The sequence below is a fragment of the Atractosteus spatula genome, chromosome 6 (genome assembly GCF_055471065.1).
Source record: "Atractosteus spatula isolate fAtrSpa1 chromosome 6, fAtrSpa1.hap1, whole genome shotgun sequence".
Classification (NCBI taxonomy): domain Eukaryota; kingdom Metazoa; phylum Chordata; class Actinopteri; order Semionotiformes; family Lepisosteidae; genus Atractosteus; species Atractosteus spatula.
This window is the reverse complement of record NC_142711.1, coordinates 29,695,309-29,716,771: the sequence shown is the minus strand read 5'-3', so window position 1 is coordinate 29,716,771 and position 21,463 is coordinate 29,695,309. Positions and strand designations below refer to the sequence as shown.

General features: G+C 34.6%; 1 protein-coding gene across 1 annotated transcript in view; it reads right to left on the bottom strand.

Annotated features, from left to right (window-relative positions):
* LOC148832737 (corticotropin-releasing hormone receptor 2) overlaps positions 1-21,179 on the bottom strand; it is a 32,729-nt gene extending 11,550 nt beyond the window's left edge. The window contains exons 1-6 of the mRNA XM_088918788.1: positions 21,077-21,179; positions 19,751-19,868; positions 15,372-15,525; positions 12,322-12,382; positions 6,821-6,893; positions 2,947-3,032 (exon numbers count right to left, since the gene is read on the bottom strand). Coding sequence (XP_088774914.1) covers positions 2,947-3,032; positions 6,821-6,893; positions 12,322-12,382; positions 15,372-15,525; positions 19,751-19,868; positions 21,077-21,171 — 587 coding nt within the window. The 5' untranslated portion in view covers positions 21,172-21,179. The remainder of the gene's footprint in view (positions 1-2,946; positions 3,033-6,820; positions 6,894-12,321; positions 12,383-15,371; positions 15,526-19,750; positions 19,869-21,076) is intronic.
* Between the last annotated feature and the right edge of the window lie 284 nt (positions 21,180-21,463).

Genomic DNA, 21,463 nt, shown 5'->3' with positions numbered 1-21,463 from the left:
TTAATTTGGTATGTTGCACATTTAGTTGAAAGTATGTCTGAATTATCACTTCTAACAGAAAATAAGCGGCAAGACTTGAAACTTGCTTTTGACAGAGACAGCATGACAGAGTTTGAGCACATTTGCAAAGAAAAACGGGTAATACTTGCACAATTAGAGTGTGCAAAGTTAGTAGAGACTTATGCAAAAAGACTCACAGCTGCTTTCATTACAGGCTTCCATCAAGAACTGACTCAGGGAGTAAATACCTACAGTATGCAATCAGTATACTTTATATTAGTTTTGGATTTTCATTAGCAGTTTTTAAGTTTATTCATCTTATTTCTCTCATATACTGTATGTGTTCAGTTTCAGTATTACATGTAGATTCAAAGTATTCTTTTTAAAAAAGTGTATATCTATCCATCTATTTTAAAACCACTTTATCTGATACAGGTTTACAGGGATCTCCAGAGGGAGCCAGAGCCTATCCTGGCAAGCAACAGGTGCAGGGCAGGATACACCCTGCTGGGTGTTCATCACGGAGCACACACTGACACAGACAAATAAACTAACAGCAGGGCCAATTTTTCCAGAAGCCAATTAACCTAATAGCATGTGTTTGGACAGGGGGAGGAAACCAGAGCACTCGGAGGAAACCCATGTGAACATAAGGAAAATGCAGTATACAAACTCCACACAGATACTGTAGTACCCCAGGTCCAGAATTTAACCCAGGGTCCCAGTGCTACAAGTCAGCAACTCTAACCACCATGCCGCCATGCTGCACCAAATGTATACTGTACATTTCATTGCAATTGAACAAAATGGGATACTACTGGAAGGGCGATACTTTTGAAAGGTACTGTTCACCTTCATGCAATTTTCCAATTCTTTAACTACTGTAGTTTGGTTTCTTCTTCTTTAATTAAAACATTACTTTTTCACATATACAGTATACAGTATATACTGTATATACAGTAAGAGCATATGCTGAGTAAATAATACTATTCGTACATCTATTTTCAGTAAACATCCTGTCTTGGTGAGGATCATGGTCAGCTTGAAACTATCGTGGACTCACAGGTGTAGAGTCTAAATTCTGTGTAGATCCACACACCATTTACTGTAACTACATTAATTATCTTCACTATTCACATGCCAGTTTCTGACATGCAATGTTATTAATTTTGCGAGTATGTCCTAAGCATCAAAAGAAAAGTACTACTAATTAATACAAGGTCACTAAATTATAACAAAATCTTTTTTTTTTTCCTAGCAGGTGTGCTTGCATTTTATTGACTGAATTACATAGGCAAATTAACTATGGTTCTTTTGCTTTAAGATCCTGTTACCGATGCTGTTTTGTGGAATACTGTCCCATTCTTCTCTTAGAGCCTGTTCAGTGGTCTCTGAGCTCTAGGTGTTACACATTATAGCATTTTTTCCCAAAACTTTCAATGTTCTGGCAAGTAGGGCATCCATATCACATCTGTCACATTCTGTTACATTCTGTTAAAAATGTAGCATTACAAGTAGAGTTCTGTAATTTCTGGACACACTTGAACCTTGAAAAGCATCATTATGATTTTGTAATAAATATGATTACACAACACATTTTTCACTTAGCATAATATTTGCATTGCAAATTACTATGTTATTTTTAGTATTATTTAATATTGTTTGGTGTTTTGGGTATTGTATTAGTCAAGGACTAATTAAAACAGATTGAACCTCTGAACAAAAAACTAAACTGTGCCTATGTCATTTCAGACAAAAATAGCCTTAAGGCTTAACTCAACCAATAATGTTAAGAGAAAATCTAAAAAATACATCAGGCTGATTTTAAGATTTGGATACCTTTTAAAATTACAAATATACACCATAATGGAAAATTAGTGATAAAACTAACAGAACATACCATACACTATATTGTTTTTCTGTGGTTCTAAAGAAAGACAACAGTCAAAAAATATTAGTTATGTGTAATTTAGGGCCTTTAGTCCCTCACATACCATGGATTATAAAATGTACAGTTTATACTGACATTATGACATTATGACTGACGTTATGACATTAAAATCTGAAGGTTTGTCAGACACACCAGAGGAATAGAATTCTACAGTTAAGAAACTTACACAGAAAAAAAAGAGCACAATGGACACAAAGCAGAGCAGAAAAGAATATGACGCCAAGAGTTAGCAAAGATACTGGGATACATTTCTGAGTTCTTCTGCTTTTGAGTTTATAGCAATAAATGTAACCAAAATGATCTGTGAAACTGATTCAATGAATTTGATGTGAAGTGTGTGTCAGGGAACATGAAGGTTTATGAACCTAAAGGAATTGTTGTTTATGTGGACTGTGCAAAAGTATAATTAAACAATGAAAGCAAGGTTACCAGCTTTTTAACACTGATCCCCTCTCTTCATCTCAAGAAAAGCTGAAAATATGAATTATTCTAGGTTTCTAAATGACAACCAACCATTAGCTTTTCCAATATTTTGGATACTTATCTTAAGTATTTGCCCAAATCTGAAATCTATTAATGCGTTTGCAGTATGTGAACATGGCCTGTTTGCATACCAAATAAGCCATACGATTTGGCTTAAAAGTTATGCATAGAAATGTGTTTGCAGTAGTATCATCTGGATTAGGTTAGTAAGAGTTTTTGGGTGTTTAATTATAAATGCCAGGGCTCTGGATTCCTACTTATTTATTCTGTGACTCAGCATAAATATTTTCAGGAGTCTGCATTTATAAAATTGTTACATAATTTGGAAGAACTGCAGGCTTTCGTTTAAAGAAAAAACTTTTTTTATTTACTATTTAAGCAATTTTGAATCTAAATAGATTTCAGACAAAACATAACAAATAAGTACCACTTTATTATGACAATGTTATTATTCAGTAGTCCAGGATGAACTTTTGAACATTATTTGCGTGGTTTATAACATTATTACTTACCTATATTGTATTGTTTCAGATGTGGTAGATGCTCTCAGCTTTGTCATAAGGATCCTCACAATGTTAAAGAGGAAAACAAAATTTATCTAGAACAGAAAAAGAAGATAAGCTTGAAAGTTAAACATTAAAGTTAAACAGTAGTGTTAGCTGTTAAATATTGTAGATTAATGTAATTGAATGAAGAGAGTGATTAATTGTCATATTGTCAACCTTGTTCTTACTTTTTCCAATTCATACTCAGTGCTCTGTGTTTACTACATGACCGATTCTTTTGCACAAGTTAAAACACAAAACTTCTGCAATTAATACATCTCAACGGTAAGGTAAAATAAAATTATTCTGTTCATTATTATTTTATTATTATACTGTATATGTTTGGAAAACCATGTCATTTTTTACTTGTCAGAGAAACGGCGAAAACAATACGCATTTAACTTGGGAATGCTTACTGACGGTGTTGTACTTCATGTACAGTATATAAAAAACAGAACATGTGCTCTTTCAGATTATTTTTTTTCCAAAAAAAGAGTGTGGCGATATTCTACTGTTGTTAAAGTCAATGCTACTTTGCATGTGACAATATTATTGTATATACAGTACAAAGCAATATACAGTATTAATATTGTAACGCAACGGGGGCTCAGGCGGGCGCCCTTGCCGCATCAGGTCGGCCCCACACCGTCCGGAGCTCGAACCCGGGACTTCCGCTTCTCTCTGCAGCGACCCAGCCCCGTGAGCTAAAGAGAGATCTCTCTACAGCCCAGTAGCTGTAGTCCTGCTATCACAGGGAAGGGCGGTGACGTCACCTGCTCTGGTACGCCGGCTCTTACACAGTACCTGTCGGCCGTAAGCGTTACACTCTCCCCCGCTTAAATCGCCGTCCCCGGCGAAGGGCTATCCCACCCCGCTTCTGACACCAATGTAACGCAACGGGGGCTCAGGCGGGCGCCCTTGCCGCATCAGGTCGGCCCCACACCGTCTGGGGCTCGAACCCGGGACTTCCGCGTCTCTCTGCAGCGACCCAGCCCCGTGAGCTAAAGAGAGATCTCTCTACAGCCCAGTAGCTGTAGTCCTGCTATCACAGGGAAGGGCAGTGACGTCACCTGCTCTGGTACGCCGGCTCTTACACAGTACCTGTCGGCCGTAAGCGTTACAATATTGTAGGCAACATTGTTTACAAAATAACTTTTGTGTTTAAATGCAATATGTTTTCTTGTATGAACGAGATACTTTTCTCCTATAAACGCAAACATTTTCTTGTATAAACAAGATACTATCTCGTACAGTATAAACAAGTTAATTTTTTTCTCTGTGGCACTAATAAGCTTCCATACATTAAGGGTGTTGTTTTTAAATGCTAGGGGACTTCACCATTGATAGCTGAATAATGTCAGATTGATAGTTCTATTAAGTGGAGTGATTTTTGCATTCAGATGGAAAAAAATATACAGTAATTTCAATGAGGATATTATTTCTGTGCTTTTATTTATGGCTGCGGAGAGCACTGATATTCCATGTCATGCATATGCACGATTATGTTATTATATTATCACAATTATGATATTCTTTGGTACAGATTTTCCAGCTGGGTCTTCCTCATGGTAACTTACTGTGCAAGGTTGTGCCTGTGAACTAACATTTTAAAACTTTATTTCTTGGCTCTAGTGCAGGATCTGTGGGACCTGCAATGTGGAAAATTGTAGATATTGTAGCCTCTGTGCAGAGTACGTAGCTCTATGAAGGCCACATCAAGATCCACATGCACTGGGAAAACACTGTATCACACAAAATACCTTACAACAAGGTTTAATTTCTGATATGTGAATAATTTGACTATCTTACTACTGACTATGCTATCCATTGCAAATACATGGAAGATAAAATATAAATAATATAATTAATTATACAGTGCCTTACAAAATATTCATACCCTTACTTTGGTGACTGATTTAGTAAAATTACCTCTAAGGGTACAGTAAACTACAGTAAATGTCAACAAATACTAAAGAGAAATAAATTAAATGTGATTAACGGTATTGTTTTGCCCTAGATGTAATTTTTTGCATTCAGACAAAAATGTTTCTACTGTATTTGTCTCACCCCACCACAAAACAATGTTTGCTATTATCACTCTAGTGATTTGACACAGCCAGTATCAGTTAAATGCTTTGTTGAAAGATTTAAGTTTTTTACTATTGACTACTTTCTTGACTCTTGGAATTTTTCTCCTGTCTTTACCATGGAATCCCTTACCAGTTTTCCTTCTTGCTTCCTTCCACTTACTGTATTAATTATCAACTTCACCGTGAATATCCATACAGATATTCGGTGTTATTGAAACGTGTTATACCATTCTCCTGAACTGTAACTTTTTATAACATTATCCCTGTATTGTTTTGAAATATACTCATGGATCATTGAGGATCCATGATCTTCATCTTTTAATGTTTGCTTGAAATTCAGTGCTTGACTAAGGGAACTAACAGAGACAGGTCTGTGTTTTCAGTATATGAACCACAATTATTGCACAAAGAGGTCATTCAACTAATTGTGTGAAATGATGTGCACCTGAACTATTTTAGGTTTGCTATAGTAAAAAGGGTGAAGACTTATGTCACCAACTAATTTTAGGTTGTGTACTTTTCTTCACTTATAAAATTGATCAGTTTGAACCTCCCAGTTTTGATTATAAAAATTCAGTTTTAAAATATATAGAGAGATTATTTGTAATTCAACGAAATGTAAAATCATTGGAAGGGGTTGCATACTTTTGAAAGGTACTGAATGTATAGGAACCTGCCTTTACTGTGCCTTGGGAGATTGGTAACAACTGCTTTATCATGACAAATTAGGCAGATAGATGGACAGAATACTTCAATGCATACTGTACATACATTGTTTTTTGAGACAAAAAGTTAAACAAAGCAATTGGTTTCAAAATAAATTTGCTTCCAAATATCTCGGTATGACCTAAATCCTAATGCATTAATGATTATACTTGTCAAGTGCAGTAAAAGGTCATATACAGTAATTAAAGATAAAATAATATAGCATCTTAAGGCATCTTTCATTTTATGACATCATTACTACTTTAGTTCCATGTATAACTCAAAGAACAAAGACTGTAATTATGTTGTTCCACTTATCTTATCAAGATCCCTAACAATTCAGATTTGAAGAAGCCATATAATCTGTGTCATCATTAAACACTCATTCAGGCTTAGTTAAGATCCATTTTTATGGAGGAAAATCATCTGAGGTGCAAGTGTGTTTATTTTATACTTATATTATATACAATATACAGTAATTGTGCAGTACAAACGATAGTACTACAGCATTAATACGTAACATTCATACAACATATGTAATATATCCTAGAAAATAAATATGAAAATAAATTAAATAAATAACAGTTGCATTAACTCATTTCTCTTCGTTTTGCAGAATTAGCTTTAGAAATACTTCAGAAAAATAATTTAAAATGTGTATATCTTTAAGGGTAAAGAGTTAAGTAAAATGTACTTTAATCAGTAACTACTTAATCATTTACAGTACATGATGAGTATGCTATAAGTAATATTTCTATTGTCTTTTACTGTGCTTTTTTGTAAATACTCCTTTTAGGAAGCCTTTCTCAGCTTTTAAATGACATATTTCACAGAGTTCAATGACCTAGTTATCTTAGCCTTGCATATTCTGTATCTGGCATTTTCATACAAAACGTTCATGTATAACTTGACAGGGGATTATTAAAACATATTTTACTATGGGGCAAAGTGTCTTCTGGAAATTATATTTGAAAATGTAAAAAGCAGCCAATACAGGGCACTTGTAATATTTATCAAACAGTATATAAGAATTCACTTTTACTTACCAAAAGTACAAGAATTACTGGTCCCTGATAGATGTAGTCAATATATTTCCCAGGTTCTTTACCAAACCAGCATCTGTGAATATTTTCAAATAACAACAGTGTTTCTGAATTTCTACAATGTACTGTATGTTAATTCCCCTTTTCATCTCATATACTGTAGATACTGTTGTTTTAGAGAAAAAACATTAATAATTTACAGAATGTTAGAAATAACAAGCTCAAGTAACAGATGTACAAGTAATGAGCAGCATTTTTAAAAAAAATAAAAAATAGCTTTTATGCAGTGACCCAATTCAAAGAAACCTCAAGTGTTGTCCTTGTAGAAATCATTAAAGACATCAGACTTCAGGTTTCCATTGCCTATTTTTTTTATTAAAATAACATGAAATGGTGAGTTTCAATGTAAAAAAATATTATTTATATATTTTTCTTGTTTATTTCTAAGGTGTATTAGGGAAATGTGGTGGATCAGACACAGAGATTAAATGCTTCCTGTAATTTTATATAACTGACAGGTAGCACTGTTACACTACTGAATACTCTTTTCCATATAAGTTTTGTGATCTTTTGTTCCTTTTTGTAATTTATCAGTAAAATGGAAAGACAGTAGCCATTTAGTTTTGGCTACAATTACAAAAACTGTTTTGATATTAACATAAAGTGTTGTTTTGTTCAAAAAAAGAATCATCTGGACACCACACAAATAATTTTTTATTATTACTGTTTTGAAACAATGTCACCTACTGTTAATTCAGCAATATTTTTTGTAACAATATTTGTTAAATATGCAGCTGATAACAATACATTGTTCTTTACTTTTATTTACTGAGCATCAAATGGACTTATCACTTTATATATAATCATGTATATTTCTAGGAACATAAAATACACAAATGGATTCAAAATGGATTAAAAGTTTTGGAATTATTTTAATTAATCATTCATGGCAGATCATGAGTGACTTTGTCAATCAATTTTCTTTAACTCATTTATCCAGTGTAGGATTGTAGGGGAGCGCAAGGTGGGAGCTACCCTGGATGGGATGCCAGTCCATCACAGGACACACAAAGACACAAATACACACACAATCACACCAGGGACTAGCTTTCCCTGCAGCCAATTAACCTATCAATATGTCTTTGATCTGCAGGAGGAAACCAGAGTACACAGAGGAAACCAACACAAACATGGAGAGAACATGCAAATCCCAAGTAGATAGCACCCCAGGGCCTGAATCCAGGGATCCAGCTTTGTGAAGCAGCAATGCTAACCACTGTGCCACCATGCCACCCTTGACAGTTCCACCTGCACTAAATTATCTCATTAGTAAGAGAGCTGTTTGGACACAAGTAATGACATAATTTTGTGATGCATACTGTAGTATCAATGATGCACAACTTGTCTCGCTTTTTTTGCTGACTACATACAATATGATACTAGCCACTGACTGTCACAGCAGACTCTCTGTTGATCATTAATTATCCTATGTCTTATTTCTTAAATAAAACGGCAGTATATCTACTACAGAAAAAGTGATTTTATTAATAAAAATCTATCAAGTAAATGTGAATATGTTAATTTGTTGCAGTTATGAAAAGTCAGTTTTTTTAAGTTTAGTATATTATAATGTTGAACATATGAAATATCTTTCTGTTTTGCTATGCAAAAGCAGAACACGCAAAATATGTTTAGCCCTTTAAGCATATTGTTGGGATTTCAAATGGAATGAATTCTTATAGGGATTTAATTTTGTCACAGAGGACTTTTAGCAAAGACATTTCATGTATATGAATGAAAAAGAATGAAGGCAAAAGAAACCATCTTGCTTCCTGTCAAGAGAATTTAAATTAAATTCAGTATTATTTCTACGTTTTCTTATGTTCAGCTTCAAATAAACAATGGTCTACTTCCTTAGCATACTGTAAATACAAAGAATGTGTTTTATATACAAGACTAACATTACTGTATGTATACTACATTTCAGAAATGTTACATTCTTCATATGGCTGAAGTACATCAATGAATATTTTAATTTAAGATGCAAAATTTAAATACATTGTGTTGCGATCAAACATAAATACAATATATAACCTAACATATTGTACCAAAGTTGACTTACATTTCCTACTTTTAAATGAACATTAATAAACATCAGTTTGATTCAGATCCTGTATATTGATTATGTGAAGAGTATCCCAGGAGGCACAAATGCCCCTCAGGTAATAATGTTTTTTTTAATAATAAAGAAAGATTAAAGGGATCTTTAAGTCAGAAAACATACTTTTTATTATAGTCATCTGTAAAGAATCAAAAGTGTGTTTCAAAGATATCTGAGGTGTAGTAGAACTCCTTGCACAAAGTGGCTACTGTACAGTATGTCACCCAGTTGATGGTTTCACCATAGTGGTAGATAAATAAATAAGTTGCATCCTAGCTCTTTAGGATGAAAAAACACAAAAGAAAGAAAAAGAGAAAGGGTGGGAGCAGCGAGGGCACAAGCCCTAGAACCTGAATCCGTTACAATAACAAGGACAGGCAATGAAATGTGGGCAATTTCGAAGTCACAAATGTGAGATATAAAGTTGCAATTCTGAGTTTTTAAGTCGGAATTCTGAGTTTTTAAGTCGCAATTCTGAGATATAAAGTCACAATTCTGAGATATAAAGTCGGAATTTTGAGTTTTTAAATCGCAATTCTGAGATATGAAATCGCAATTGCAAGATATAAAGTCGCAATTCTGAGACATAAAGTCGAAATTGCTAGATATAAAGTCGGAATTCTGAGATACAAAGTCGCAATTGCGATATAAAGTACCATAGCGTGTTTTTTGTTTTACTCCCTGGCGGAAATGGGCTTCCATAGACTTGTGTAATCAGTTTGAAATAAAGATAAACTTCAAGAAATTTCCATTTTCTCATGTTTATAGATTCAAGAGATACCTAAAGACATTAGGGAATTCTTAATACTTGGAATTTGAATATTTACATTTTATTGTTTCAGTGGCCATAACAAATGAATGATTGTAGTTCTCAGGCTTTAAGAAAGAGTTGAATAGGAGTCATGTTTACTATGCTGTGGGAGGAGGGAGAAAAAGAGAGATAGGTAGAAGCAGAAGGAAAATAAAGACAGAGGCAGAACAGAAAGAGAAAGAAGAAACGTGCCAGGCAAGAGAACCTTGTTTGGATCAACCTTAATAAAAGACCAGATTGTAGCAAAGTAATTGAACCTTGTTTAAGGGAGTTCTGTTATATTGGGTAACTGATTTCCTAAAATAACTGAGAATCCACAGGCTAAAGACATTCTCTCCAGGTTAGTGATACTAGAGGGAGATAGATTCTCATTCAATTTGGAGCATCCAGATTAAAAAAAGGGAGATATCTGTATGACTCTGTTGTTGGCCTGTTTAGGCATACTATATATAATTTCTGAATACTGCATTAGTGGTCTGGGTTTATGGGTCCATCAGGATGTAGGCCTCTGAGACACCTTGTTTCATAAAAAAAGTTAGTTACGTTTTTGTAATAGTCATTGTTAATTAATATTTATCTATCCTAGTTTGCTGCTAATCTGTCACTCTTTGCCAGAGCTTTGCCACTGGACAAAGGTCAAGTGCCTCAAAATTTGATCAACCACTGAGGTATATTCTTGGCACATGTTTGGGAATTGGGGGTTATAACTGTTATTTAATTAGTGTTTATTCCATTCTATATTTTTGTATTATCCAAAATTTTACATGAAATTACCAACAAAATAGTTCTTCAAATGAGAAACTTGTAAACATTTAACAAAAAAAACACTACAGAGTCTGTATTAAAAGAAGGGAGCTAAACTTGTTTAGTGTTTCCACAACACTGCCATGCTGTAAACAACAATATTCTAATACTGCTAGCTACTGCTATTGCTATTTTCTGTTCTTGTTAATGTATCACTTGCAATCCAAAATTTGACTTGCACCCTTGCACAGTCTTCACAAGGGTTGCAGTCATGACATTTATTAACAACAGTTAATACTTTTGTTCACACATTCAAACCAAATAAACTTAAAGCAATTTATGTACACACAATTACCTTAACAAGTCACAAGAAGTAGAGTAACCTTGTGTGCAATAATAGCGGTTCTTGTAATTTCATAATAAAAGTGAATTAGTACATTTCAAGCAAAGACTTAAGCATGAAGACTAGGGAGCTTTCAAAACAACCAAGGAATAAAGTCATTAAAAGGCAAAGTCATCCATAGGTTACAAAAATCTAGAGGTCTCTGAATATCCCTGTGAGCATTATTTATTTAGTTATGAAGAAAAGGAAGGTTAATTTTACAGTATCACCCAGACACTTCCAAGATCAGTCTATTGTTCCAAAGTGAGCAGCCAAGCTAACAGAAAACTGATGAGGCAATACACTATGATGCCAATAACAATTCTGAAAGAGCTACAGAGCACAATGGCTGAAATAAGAAAAAAATGTGCTTCAGTCAATAATATCCCAGTCATCCCAAAAAGCTGCAGTTTGTAACAAAACACTTGAGTGGTGTTGAGGCAAAAGATGAGGCCAAACTGGTCTAAATGCCAAGCATTACATTTGGCACAGACACAGCACAGCATTACTCCCAGCAAACACCACCCCGAAAGTCAAGTGAGGTGGCAGGAGCAACATGCAATGGACTGAGGATTCTAAAGCTAGTTTAGATTGAAGGAAAATGGATAGAGTAAAGTACAGACAGATACTAGAGGAAAACCTTTTTCAGTCAATGAAAGTGAATGTCTTTGAGTAGTCCTGACTTGAATACTTGAATACAGCCAGCAGCCATATCACTTTGCAACTCACAACTGGCAACCCACTGAAGCTAAGCAGGTGTGAGCCTGGTCAGTACCTGGATGGGAGATCTCCTGGGAAAGCTAAGGTTACTGCTGGAAGAGGTGTTTGTGGGGCCAGCAGGAGGCGCTCCCCCTGGGGTCCATGTGGGTCCTAATGCCCCAGTATAGTGACGGGGACACTATACTGTAAAAAGGTGCCGTCCTTCGGATGAGACGTAAAACCGAGGTCCTGACTCTCTGTGGTTTCTCGAAAAGAGTAGGGGTGTAACCCCGGTGTCCTGACCAAATTGCCCATTGGCCCTTACCAATCATGGCCTCCTAATAATCCCCATCTATGAATTGGCTTCATTACCCTGCTCTCCTCCCCACTGATAGCTGATGTGTGGTGAGTGTTCTGGTGCACTATGGCTGCCGTCGCATCATCGAGGTGGATGCTGCACATTGGTGGTGGTGGAGGGGAGTCCCCATTACCTGTAAAGCGCTTTGAGTGGAGTGTCCAAAAAAGCGCTATATAAGTATAAGCAATTATTATCACTTCACAAGTCCAAATACTTATGCAATCAGCATATTTCATGCTTTATTGTTAAACAACAATAGAATATGGTTACCTTAATATTTAATTAAGATATATGTAGCTACTGTATATGATTTTTTTAAAATCTTACAAAAATATTTGAAAATACTTACTGTTCATTTTCATTATAGAGCTTGCCTATAGCCCAAGCCACTATTATTGGACATGGAATACCTGTAAAGGACATATGACAGAAAACATGCAATTATTTTCTGAATGCCAGATATGTTATAAATTAACATTATGTAGAATAATTGAATCAGGTACAATAAATATCAAGTGAAGATTTTTGTGTCTCTAACTTGGTGCAACTGAGTAATTGTAGATTTGTAATATTTTGTAAAATCTTAATATATCAGTGTATTTTATAGTAAAGCAATGTAGCACATTTGTGTCTTAACAATAGTAAGTCACTGGTACAGATATTACAAGAAAGTGACTGTATATGTCTGATCTGATCTTTGTTTTGTTTAATAATATCAAGTTCCTTAATAAAATGTACTAAATTTGAGAGATGTTTCGGAAAAAAACTAAACAAACTAAATTATTACTTAAATATGGGAAATAGGAGGAATGTCAATCTGAATGTTTCTACAAAACAAATTAGCAAATATATATCCACAGAAATTTGCTTCTGAAAACCTGGAAAAATAATTCTTTAAATGCAAATGCAACCTATGCTGAAGTACTTCCAGTCCTATTCCATATTAATATGACTGTCGTGAAGAATTTAAGTAATATTTGTTTTCATGTATCTAGTAATATTAGAGCTTGCACATCTCTGAAGGTCTCTCTGATGTCTGATTAAGAAATTATATGCAGTAGAATTAACAGTGTTTATCGTCCTGAAAGTTGTTTGTCAGTTAAATAAAATCCTGTTATTAATGCTGTAAAAGTGAATATAATGACTTTATAATTAAAGTTCATTCTAAATATTTGGTTGAATAGTCCTTATAATAACGGCATTCTCTTTATGGTTCTAGCTTTCAGGAGAGTTGGAAATATGCTTTACATGATTATTGAGCTTTTCTTTCTTTTTTTAAAGGAAAATACTATACAAGAATTTCATTTTCAATCTTCAAACTTCAAATTGAGATCCTTCTTCTCCAGGACTTCTGAAACCATGCTGAGCCCCTGCAAATATTGTATAATTCAATCTTTGAGAATTCTTGAGTCACTGTGGTGCCCTCCCAGGTTGGGATATTTTAAAGTGTTATTCCCAAGTTTAATAGGATCTACTGTACCTTGGATCCCTGGTTCTGTTGCATATTGTTTTGGGCACAGGATACTTTGATTATTATGAAGATATAGACTTGTGTATCATGTAATGGAGACCACTGTCTCAAATGCCTGGGGCTCCAGCATGCATGCGGGATCCTAGAGGGTAGTTTATTGTACTATGTTTGTACAGTTTCCAGAACAACGATACCAGTGAAGTGGAAGTGAGCTGAAAGGCTCGAATCTTCCAGTGTTATAGTTAAGAAGATCCTACTTCTTTGCAACATCCAGGAAGATGTTTTGCTCAACTGCCATTCTATACTCCAGGCATTGCTCCTCAACCCACAGTGGTTAACTGTGGCTGGCCCCACTTGCACAGCCCCTTCAGTGTGACAGCTGCCACACCAGATGTTGCTGGATGAGCACCACTCTCAGGAGAACTCCTCCAGATGCCCTACCTACTTCTTGCTGGAGATGCCTGACAAATGAAGCAATAACCACTCTTCCCCTGTTGCACAATCTACAGCCTCCCAACCCCTTGGCAGTACAGAAATACTCCTGGGTATTGTCTTGTACAAGGGTATCATGCTGATCAGAAATCACAGCCTACATTCAGACTTTGAAATTTCAGTGCAAGCAAATGTTTAACTTCAATGAGTTATTTTGTCTTGTGTTCTCCCAATGTGTCTTTTGCACACTCATCCCTACCAGGCTTGAACAGGCTTGCCCTTATTCAGAAGGGCAACAATCTAGTATGCAAAGGTGACCTATTTTTGGTCCAACTTCCAGGGACTACAGCCCCACAGTGAAATTTTATCTAGGTGTTCCAGACAGGGCTGTTTGGCAGTTCCATCTGGCAATGGTGAAGGAGCATTATCCAACAAACTACATGCTACATTATGAATTTGTAAAGACAACTACTGTAACAACAAACTACAAACCACTATGCATCGTTTATTGTTGGCATAGTCCAAGCAGATGTCTTCAGTATTAAGTACATTCTCAGAATAAGCTCATTACTGTAGCACTTTTAGTGAAGAAAATATTGCATTCCTTCTAGGTTGTGACAACAACAACTTTGTAATGACTATTGTAGTAAACAAATTAACGACTTTGCAAATAAGCTAATCACACACAGAAATGATTATACCCTTGAGAATTTACTGCAATTATTACATGGACTGTATAGGAGCAGAACTAATAGCATTATGCCTTTGCACATTTGATCTTCAGGAAGGTCATTGTAAATAACACGGAAAAAAAAGCCATTGAAAGCATCCAGTGAATGGAGTGAATAGTCTTTTCCACACAGACAGTTCTTCCCTTCTAAAACAAATACTTCTGTAAAACCAACCAACTAGTTCAGTTAAATTGAATATACTGTATTTCAGTCATGAACAGTCCATTTTTCTCATCAGCATATTAACTATTGTAGGAATACTGGAATATTTAAATGGAGAATTAGCAGTTGCTAAAAAAATGGAAAGTTTAATCTTTAACAAGTATAATTCTTTATATAGTTTTTCTTCTGATAAATGTGTATGTGTAACTAAAAAATGTAAGGTGTTAAAACAAACTAAATAATAAAGCCTTTACCAATTGTGATTTTTTTCTTCCTTGATTAAAATGTTTAATGTTACATACTTAAATGTGAACAACTAAAAAGTATATTTTATCCTTCACATAGGATATTGTAAATATAATTCAGAAAATTATTTTATTTCTCAGCATATGAAACATAAGACCATAAGAAAGTTTGAAAACAAAAGAAAACTATTCAGCTTGTGAAGTGTAATAAACTAATGTACTGTAACACATTTTATTTATTTTAATATTTTATGACAATTAGTATAATTTAGTATCAAAAAGTAATATTCATAGTACTCTCTAATGATCTTAAATATTTTTCACAACAACGTCATGAAACAGATAAAAATCCACTTACACCAACCAATGAAAAGGAAGACCCATTTTCTCAGCTTGTCTGTGGAATAGGTCATTACTATAGCTGTGTGGAGGTAACATCCTTCAACAAACATCCAAAAGAAATTGGTCACTACAAAGTAATTATATATTGTCGTAATAAGGCGACACCAGGGCTGAAAAATAAAACAAAAAAAGTGTTACACTACAACGTTTGATATAAATCAAATTGACCAAAATTAATATCACAATATTATATTAAATTTATAATTATATTTATAATTGTTTTGAAATTATTACACTTTTTCTGTTTTAAATGTATAATCAGTAAATGAAAAGCAACTTATTTTGTTTTTCTTGTATTGATACTGTAGCTATAGCTTTTCCATCTAAAATGATTTCTCTCACATGCAATCACATAATTCTTGGATGTCATGAAAATCATATCTAATTTTTGTTGTAGATGGTATTGTAACAGATCTCCTCCAGACAAGGAAGATTATTGTTGAAGTGGTCTAGCTCCTGCTCCTCATGGAGAGCATAATTAAGTACACAGACAGTCAACCAAACAGGATATATTTGGAAGGGAGGAGGAAACTGGAGTTACCAGTGAAAACCTACACAGGCAAGTGAAGAACAAACAACTCCACTCATAAAGGTGCTCCAGGACCTGAATCAAACCCAGGACCCTTGGGCTAGAAGGCAGCCATACTAACTACCACACCTCTGTGTTGCCCAAACAATCACATAATTGAACCATTGATTGCTTTTTATTTAAAAAAAAACACCTTAATATGCTTCTTAAGACTTCCAAATAGTGGAAAACTGTGCGGAACATTTCCATAATAATGTAAATGTTACAGAATATTGGCCAGCAGCCATATCACTCTGCAACTCACAACTGGCAACCCACTGAAGCTAAGCAGGTGTAAGCCTGGTCAGTACCTGGATGGGAGACCTCCTGGGAAAAACTAAGGTTGCTGCTGGAAGAGGTGTTAGTAGGGCCAGCAGGGGGCGTTCACCCTGAGGTCCATGTGGGTCCTAATGCCCCAGTATAGTGTCAGGGACACTGTACTGTAAACAGGTGCCGTCCTTCGGATGAGATGTAAAAACCAAGGTCCTGACTCTCTGTGGTCATTAAAAATCCCAGGGCGTTTCTCGAAAAGAGTAGGGGTGTAACCCTGGCGTCCTGGCCAAATTTCCCATTGGCCTTTACCAATCATGGCCTCCTAATAATAATCCCCATCTATGAATTGGCTTCATTACTCTGCTCTGCTCTCCTCACTGATAGCTGGTGTGTGGTGAGCGTTCTGGCGCACAATGGTGGATGCTGCACATTGGTGTTGGTGGAGGGGAGTCCCCATTACCTGTAAAGCACTTTGAGTGGAGTGTCCAGAAAAGCACTATATAAGTGTAAGCAATTATTATTATTATTATTAATATAACCATATAGCCATAACAGTTTATAGCCATAACCTGGCTTAAAATGCTTTAAATGTGTTGCACTACAGTATAACAATATTAAACAAAGACAGGTCCATATACTGTACTGTATATATATTATATACTGTACATTAGTGAGATTCCATACTGTATATTGACTACAGATATTTTCCAGCTCCCACAGTCTGTAAAGTTTCCTGTTCAAGAGGTGTTGTCAAAGAGAAAAAAAAAATTGGCCATGTTTGTAGTACATTTTTATTACTTCTGTGTGTGTTTTATCCAATACCTATCAAGAATCAGTGTTTTCAAAATTATTGTAAAATTATAAAACTCAATTGTATAAATTATGTGATTGGACAATTTATGATGAATCATTTAAATGTTGTCAATCAAAACAAGGTGTTAAGTAATGCAGTTAGGTTAAACAAGTTTTTTTATTGTTTTAACCCTTTACCTTTATCCTTGTACCTGATGGGTATGGGTGGAGATTTGTAGCACATGAATTATGTATGAGTATGAAGTATGAGTGTATTAATAGTGATTAAAGTATTTTATGACATTAAACTACAGATGATAATTATTTGGTTTTAATTATTTTTGCTAATATTTTAAATAATGCATGTTTATTATCCTGATGAAGGCACTTTTTGGGCGAAACTGGTTCACGTTTGGGAATAGCTTCACTGAAATCGGTTAATAAAGAATTTTATAAAGCATGCTTTAAAATTTCAACAAATTAATTGTATAACTTTTTCATGATATAAAGTGTTGAACATAGTAGTTTCAGTGTGTTCTCAGAAGCTTTAGGCAAACTAAAGAAGTGCTTCTTAGCTCTAGACACAATGAATAGCTCAGAAAGTTAATAAAGAATATACTAAATAATGGGTGCCTAAAAAGAGAAGAACATTAACAAAGGTCACTGTAACAATATTCCTATTCCAGCAATAAATCTGCTGAACCGTGTTACAGTATCTTTCACTGTTGGCAGTGAAAGATGACATGAGATCTGCCTTCTGGTGGAAACTGGATGCCAAATCTCCTGCTAGCAGAGACAAACATTTCCTGAAAGAAGTCCACCTTGCACCATCCTACACATATTTGCACCCTTACAATCAACCCAGCCCCAATGTTTTGCACCCCAATGTCCTATCCTGGGCATATGAATGCTAAATTGTATAGATTTCTATAAATAAAACATCAAGATTTTATAGTGGGGTGCTGTGCAATCAAAAATTGCATGATGCAAAGTAAGAAGAAAAAACACTTCAGCCGAGGAGCTTTCTTCAGGTTGATAGAGGAAAAGGGGAGAGAACAGTAACACAAATCAAAGGAATGGGACAGAGAAGACTAATGTGAGAAAGTGTAGAGCTAGGTGAAAATGAGTTTAGGAAATGGAAAGCACAAATTTTAGAGCAAGCCTGGAAAGTAGGATTTTGTAAATTGAGAAACAGAAAGATTACATTTCGCAGCTAGTGTCTATATCAGAAAGAAATCAAAAGCTACAATTATCCTTAAAAGTGGCAATTTACTGTACTCTAGATATAAATGAAGCTGGACAGAAATTGTTTGAGAGATGCACTGTATTTAATTATTAATATAGTTTAATAATTTGCAGATTTGATGGAAGAAACCTAGAAAAATACAGGACATGTCTGGGAAAGCAAGAAGCAGCACTGTCACTGATCAGGTCCATCACATTCTGAAATTACATCTAGAGTACAAATGGCATCTGCTCCTGGAGATAAAAGCATTTTCAGAAACCTTATAACAAACTTGTATCATGCTGTGTCATTTATTGACTTGTTCTAATGTGATTGTAGAGCTTAACTCTTTGTCCCTCAGCTCAGCCAAGTTGTTTAACCATTCAGTGTATTGTTATTATAAAAGAAAATAAGAATTCTTTTTTACCATTTTTTTTGCTCAATTTAGAGTCATCTGGTAAAGTCTGTTGTTATTTTATTTAATTTAAAATCTCTCAATAAGTGACAAGTGATGGATTAAACTATGGAACATGCATAAGCAAATATTCATAAATGTCCATAATTTGCATATTCTAAGAAGTTAATACCTGTAGTTTTGCTCTTGTGCATTGACATATATATTTTCATAAGTAGTTCAGGTAGGTAGCTACGTCAGCATGCGTAGGCTGCAAAGGAACAAGTAATAGGTTTATTCCATGCTGAAAAAAAGAAGAAAGAAAACACAACGTTTCGGCCGTGTGGCCTTCTTCACAACTTTTTTCAGCATGGAATAAACCTATTACTTGTATATTTTCATAAGACATATGATAAAATATGAAATGTCATATATATCTCCTGAAAACAATCATGGCAACATGGAAGCTGATCACATTTTTGGTAAAGGCACATCTAGTTTCTTCAGAGCTGAATTCTATTGGATGGAACTGCTGTCTTCTGTAGCAGGTCTAAGATGTGATGAAACACACAAGATTTTGGAAATGCATTAGTTGATATTTTATTAAATGTATCTCATTAAACTGTATTGAATAGATACTACTGTATAAAAAATTATAGAGAGTTCAGCAATCACATTCAGGCCTGTTCAGCACAGTCTCTAAGGATTCCTGAGAACAGTCTACAGAAAGCCAGAGAAAATATATGAATGTATATTTCTTGTGATAGTAGAGAAAGATTCTGTTATATGTGGGTAATGTCTGAATATAAAGAATGGTGTTTTTTGTCTAGGCAAGTAACAATTTAAAAAATTTAGTTTTGGGCAGCTAATTTTAACATGCAAAAAATGATACTAGGTGAATAAGAAATATCTGTTATCTACTGTATAGCTTGTAAATTCTTTATTCAGTACATAAAGTTGCAATAACATTTACCTTCTCCACACAAGTGTTACACGTTAGTTAACGTTAATCATAGACACTGCATATTACAATCATACTGAGTTTAGTTATTTAAAGAAAAGTAGGAGTTCTTGTTCTGTTACCTCATTGCTCTCATGTATATTATGGTCAATCAACTGAAGCAGAAACCACATAACATTCCTCAAGATGAAAGTTGTGATCAAGTTCCAATGGATTATATTACGAAGGCATCTAATGCTCCTAGAATTAAAAAAAAATATGTTTAAGGTTAAATTTAAGCCTCTAAATCTGCCCCCTGTGTTCATAGAATGTTTTTTCAACATGTATTCTTCAGCTAGTGCCTTCTTACTGCATAAGAACATTTTCACTTAATGTAAGTTTTTTGTTTTGAAATCTTAAGTAAAAAACATTTATCAAATGTAACAAATGCATACCACTCCAAAAATACGTTTCCTGCAAAATCCATATGAATCACACAAAACTCTTATAAAGGAGAATTTCACACTTTCCTCCATGTAATACCTGTTGTATGTGAACACTGATGTACAGTATGAAATGAGTGTATATTTAGCAAATGTTTTGAGTGAACACCCCAAAGAAAACAAAACAGTTACTTTGAAAGAAAAAAGTAAATTGCATTACTGTGAACTGGAGTAGTCTTCATAAAATCCATCTGGCCTTGACTGAAATTTAATACACATTAAAATTTAATCTCATTAACCTTATGTTTTGAATGTTTTATAATAATCAGAAAAAATGTATAGATTGGGACCTAGTCATTTCCATATCAAAGTTTGGGTTTCTTGGGTTTCTAGAGATATAAAACAAAAAGTGACTTATAAAGTGTGTCCAGGTGTTGAGGTCTGTATTAATTCCAATACTCATTTCTGGTCCTGCAATTCCACAAGAGTGAGTGTTTCTAATGGCTTGTTGATGCTTACAATAATGTTTTTATATTTTATATTTGTTCATTTTTAGGATGGAGTAAATCTCTTTTGAGCATTAAAAAAGAAATGTTACATTGTTAAGTATATTCTGGCACTGATGCTCCTGTAAAGATTTGTGACCCTTTGCATAATCAGTTCATTATCTGATACCCCTGGGTAGGACACAGGTTGTGTAACAGGTGGCATCAAGTCCTTTGCTCTGTGCGTGTTTAGGGAAAATATTGTCTGTGAGTTGCTTGACTCTGGGTAATGCCAGGCTATGTCAGATCAGAAGCTCAAAGGCAAAAAGCTTTGCCTTCTTGTGTTATTCTAGCTAATATAAGCTAATAGAGAACATATGTTTTTGGCTGACTGTGATATTGCTAGAACTCTGCCTACTGTTTATAAGTGCTACAATTTTAAGATGCTTTAGTAAGCTGTATATTAAGTACTAATCTACATATTAAATTATATTTCTTATCATGCCTAAGTAAACTAATGTTATTTCAGTCGTGTCCTTACCTTAAGCACAAAAAAAGCATGAATGCCACAATGAGAGCCCCAACTGATATACAGTGCCCTAGGTAGTTGATAATCAGGGCAATCTTGTAGTGCATGGGGTACTTCCTCTGAAAAAGAAAAAATAAATAAACTCATTACATCAAATACAATACATTTAATTTTAATTATATAAAAGCACTTTAGAAACACAACCCTGTGATCAAACATTAAATGGGAAAACTATAACATGTGTCAACTATATAAATACATTTTTGACAGAGGCATGTAGAATTGGTTATTTGCAAAATTTGTGCTAAATAACCCTAAAGTAGTAGTGTGCTATTCACTGTCAGTTTGGTCAGAAGCAGCTGGCAGAAATAGGAACATTCTTACATTTGATTTGTAAAG